This window comes from Montipora capricornis, unplaced genomic scaffold, assembly GCF_036669925.1.
Source record: "Montipora capricornis isolate CH-2021 unplaced genomic scaffold, ASM3666992v2 scaffold_497, whole genome shotgun sequence".
NCBI classification, from domain to species: domain Eukaryota; kingdom Metazoa; phylum Cnidaria; class Anthozoa; order Scleractinia; family Acroporidae; genus Montipora; species Montipora capricornis.
The window spans coordinates 40,001-45,000 of NW_027180235.1; the positions used below are offsets into that span (position 1 = coordinate 40,001).

General features: G+C 43.8%; 1 protein-coding gene across 1 annotated transcript in view; it reads right to left on the reverse strand.

Moving 5' to 3' along the window:
- Window positions 1-4,357, reverse strand: part of LOC138036715 (uncharacterized) — a 6,021-nt gene extending 1,664 nt beyond the window's left edge. The window contains exon 1 of the mRNA XM_068882821.1: window positions 1-4,357. This exon is cut by the window's left edge and continues 1,664 nt beyond it. Coding sequence (XP_068738922.1) covers window positions 1-4,357 — 4,357 coding nt within the window.
- Window positions 4,358-5,000: the final 643 nt, after the last annotated feature.

A 5,000-nucleotide genomic window follows, 5' to 3' on the forward strand; every position in this document is an offset into this window, starting at 1 on the left:
CTGCATTTAAGCCTCTGGAGGCGTGATCCGCTGGATTATTATTGGTATCAATGTATCGCCATTCTTTGATATCAGTGTTCGACCTGATTACTTGTACTCTATTGGCAACAAACGTGTGGAATCTTTTGGCGTCGTTATTGATGTAGCCAAGTACTACCTTGGAATCAGTCCAAAAGTACTGCTTCATATTAACGTAATTTAATTCTTCTTGAACCATCACAGCAACCTTCGCTGAAACAACTGCAGCGGTAAGCTCCAATCTTGGTATCGTAGTAATCTTCGTTGGAGCGACGCGGGACTTTCCCATTACCAATGAAACATGAACGTTTTCGTCTTCATCCTTAACTCTTAGATAGGAGCATTGTCCATATCCAGACGTGCTTGCGTCAGCAAAACTGTGTAGTTCATAGGTCTTCTTGCCATTTAGGGTCTTTGGCTCAAAACATCTTGCAATTTGTAACTCATCTATGTGTAGAAGATCACGTTTCCAACGCTCCCACCTTGGCCGAACTTCTTCAGGGAGAGGCTCATCCCAGTTAACACCTTTGTTGCATATTTCTTGCAATATCTTCTTTGCTCTTAAGACTAAGGGAGCCAGGAATCCAAGGGGATCATAAACAGAAGCTACGGTTGCCAACACTCCTCTTCTAGTCAAAGGCTGGTCCTTCAGAATGATGGAGAATCTGAAGCAGTCTAGACCCACTGACCATTGGACACCAAGCACTCTCTCTATCGGAAGTTGCTCAGACGGGAGATTCAGGATTACATCGACTGCTCTCTCACTCTTTGGTACTGATTCAAGAACGTGACAATCGTTTGAAACAAACTTGTGAAGACGAAGTCCGCCCTTCTCACAAATCTCACGAGCTCCTCGGATGAGGTCTTCAGCTTCCTGTACGGATTCAACGCTAGTCAATCCGTCGTCTACGTAGAAATCGTGTATGATAAACTGAGCTGCTGAGGGATGTGCTTCTTTCTCTTGACTTGCCATATGTTTCAGGCCATAGCTAGCGCAACCAGGTGACGATGTTGCCCCAAACAAATGTACCTTCATTCTGTATTCTTTAGGCTCTTTCTTAACATCGCCATTGGGCCACCAAAGAAAACGCAGATAGTCTCGGTCGTTTTCACGCACAATGAACTGATGAAACATCTTCTCCACGGCACAGAGAATGGCGTAAGGGTATCGTCTGAACCTGCATAGTACTCCCACGGGATGGTTGGTAAGGTGGGGCCCACTGAGTAGATGATCGTTCAAAGAAGTTCCTTTAAATCTCGCTGAACAATGAAAGACAACTCTGATCTTGTTTTTCTTTGGATGATAGACACCATGGTGAGGTATGTACCACTTCACTCCTTCTTCTCGCGCAAGCGCTTGTGCTTCTTCGGCATCACCCCTGTTTAGAACTTCATTCATGAACTTGACGTAATCTTCTTTACACCTTGGATCTTTCAGGAACTTTCGTTTGAGATGCTCTAGACGAATCAACGCCAGTGAATGGTTGTCAGGTAAAATAGGGCGTTCCTTGAATGGCAGAGGCATTTCGTAGTGTCCGTTTGCAGTCTTCTCAATTCCTTCTTCCATGATCTTCAGGAAATTTAAATCCTCTTGAGAAGTCTTCTTATCATTCTTAGCTCCCTGAAAATCTGACTCAAGGACTCGAACAATGTCAGTCATTGTTACAGCGGGTATTTCCTTTACTGCAACCTTGTAGCAAAGAGAACGTCCACTCCTTACATCACTTCCACCAACGATACTCCATCCAAGATCAGTTTTAATGCCGTACGGTTCGTTATTGCGGCCAGCAAGAACGTCTCTTGGGGTCAACGCCTGCGAGCAGTCGTATCCAATAAGCAACCCAACGTTGCAGTCGAATAGGTCATGCATTTCGTCTTCAATTGATCTCAAGTGTTCCCAGTTCTTAGCTATTTCCTTAGTAGGAATGTGTTCTTCGTCTGCGGGAATAGACGTACTTGTAAAAGCTACCGGAAGACAAATCTTGACGTCAGAATTATATCCTCTTACTTGTAGGCTTGAGACTCTTTGGCTCTCGACGAGTGAGTCTTGACTTGTGATAGTGCTCAGTCGAAGCTTCGTTGGCTGAGTTTCTACATTAAGCTCATCGCAGGTTTCCTTGAGGATAAACGTAGCATCGCTTTGCGTGTCCAAGATTGCATAAACCAGTACTTCGTTGTCGGGCTTCGATAATGATGACAGCCACACAGGAACTATCATAGAGGTGCTGACGCTGGGGGCGCCTTGTGATGTACATGAAGTAGTCTTGCGAACATTGGTGGGTTCCTGTTCTTCACTTCTCGTCTTTTCTTCTGGCTTCTTATGAGATCTTTCTTCATGAAGACAGGTGGGGTGATTCTTGTTACAGGTCGCACAGGTCAGCCTCTTCTTACAATCACTAGACATGTGTCCCTTTCTCAGGCATCTAAAACACAGGCTGTTTCCTTTAACAAACTTCAGTTTGTTTTCGTGTGTCTCTGCCTTGAACTTAACGCAGGCATTCAACAGATGGTCGGTCCTTTTGCAGAATGAACATTGCGGTTGCAACTTTGAAGTTCTGTTTGGTTCTTTTGAACTTTCTTCTGTCATCTTGGTGTTATGAACTGACTTTTTGCCGTCGTATCTCGGGTTTGGTTCCTGGTGAGTGCTGTCTGTTGCTCTTTCCACGTCCTTTACGGCATGACACGACGAAATAAGATTGCATAGGAGATCTGCTTCAGCACTGATGAAGGTTGTGAAGGTCCTGAAATCTGGATACTTCTTCTCTTCTTTCATTCTACTTGTAACTTCTCTGTTCCATCGTGAAATAAGCCAGTCTGGTAATTTAGTAAGTAACTCCTGGTTTTCCATGTAATCATTCAAGACGTTTAAATTCTCAATCACTTGCATAGCAGTTTCCACACTAGTTAAGAAATCAGCAAATCTTCTGAGGCCTTGGTGATCTTTCATTCCAATCTTGGGCCATTTACGTAGCTTGTCTCTATACGCATTTGTTACTATAAACGGGTGACCAAACCTCTCGTCTAGAATGTTCCATGCTCGTTCGTAGGCTTCCGATGAACTTTGCAGGAAAAGCCCGTTAATAGCTTCTTTGGCAGATCCACTTACGTAACGCTTCAAATAGTACATCTTTTCACTTGATGGTAAGTTCTTTCGGTGTATGAGGGCATGAAAGGACAACTTCCAATCCGGATAAAGGATGGGCTCACCGTTAAAGATGGTTGGTTCAGGTGCTGGAAGGCGACTCATGCTGAATGAATCGGCTATCGCTGTGACGATTGAGGTGATAGTATCTACGCTTGCTGGTGACGCTTGCGGTTGAACGTGTGCAGGATGGGTGGTTTCACCTTCTACGGGATGTACGTTCTGAGGCTGTAGAGCGGGCTGCGCTGTTGAAATTGGAGTGTTCGCATCTGGTACTGAATACTTGGGTTTTTGAGGTGGAATGAAGGACGCTGCTTCTGTTTCAAGGTTTATCTGGATTGGAGAAGTTTGTAAATAATCATCTTCAACGGAATCCATATCGTCCTCGAATTCTTCTACTTCCTGGTATACCTTTAACTTAGCCCTTGCTATTTCTATTTGTTTCTTGGCTTCCATTTGTTCCAACTCCAGTTTTCTCTGCGCTAGCTCTGCTTCCATTCTTGCAGTGGCTTCCTTATGTTGTGTTTCTGCTTGTAGGGCGTTAAATTCGCCTTCCCTTGCAGCCAGTTCCGCAGCAGCATCAGCTTTCTTTAAATCGATGAGACAGGGTGCCCTTGAGGACCGATTGCTTCTTGACCGGCGTGACTTTGTTGATGCCTTACTCGATCTACTTCTAACGGATTTAACATCTTCGTTGCATGACGCAGCTATGGATTTCCTTTCCAGCGTTTGCGTTAGTGCATCACATCCGTCCATTTTCTGACGAATTTCTTGTCCTGGAGCCTGTTCGATCCGTATTTTATCGTATATCTTCTCAATTTTGTTACGGAATTCCCTCAAACGGAGAATCGCTTCTTTCTTTTCTACTTGCGACGACGGCGTCTGTTTAGCCATTAAAGACTCGATTTCTGTTGCTTGCGTTCTCCATGCGTCGTACGCTTCATGAAACCTCGCGACGAGCTGATCTTCGTCCTTCTCATGCTCTCTCTGACGCTGCTCTTGATAGGCTCGGCCCTTTTCGGTAAGCGTTCGAACTCTAGTAATTCGTGGTTCGGACTCCGACTGCTCCTGGCATACGTTTACGCTATTTTTAGCTAACTGATCTCCATTTACTTTAATCGCGAGTTCAGCTTGTACAGAACTCGGTAGCTCTTCTTGATTAATTAAATCTACTACTTGACTTCCTGAGCTAGACATTCTTAATTAGCAAGTCTTAATGTTGCTTGAAAAAACTTCTTCTTAAATCTTAATACTTCGCAACCAAGAGGCCGCGCGTAACGTGACAAAATAATTGACTAGAACGCGCAAACGTTAACTTAAGTATAATAAGGTTATTTCGGCGGGACTTGCCGAATCTTCTTAAATAAACAGTGTCTCTGTAATTGTAATGTTTTTGCAACTGAGAAACTCATAAACCTTTACTTAAATTACTTGTGTTACTTATGGTTTCCGTCGCTGAACCTTCCTTCGTTGTCTTCGCACTGTTTGCCTTCAAGGATTTTTACGCTTCCTGACCTTGATTGGTTACGGACTTGACCTTTGGTTGTTTATCCTCCTGCTTGACTTGCAGTTGTCTTCTCTTGGAGTCTTCTTGTGATTCATCAAGTTCTCACTATTGCTCCAGTGATTTGGTTAGACGTTGTTCACAAACTGATGTTTATTAAAATCCTTTGAAACTCTATAAACACCGTGAGAACTTGGTGCTGCCTTGATCACCAGAACAATGATAAACTTGGAGAAACTTGTTAACTTGTGATGAATTAACGTATCTTGCGTCAACTGATCTTGTAAACGATAAAATTAACCTTTTGTAACGGTAGTTGGGTGTCGCGGCGCTTAC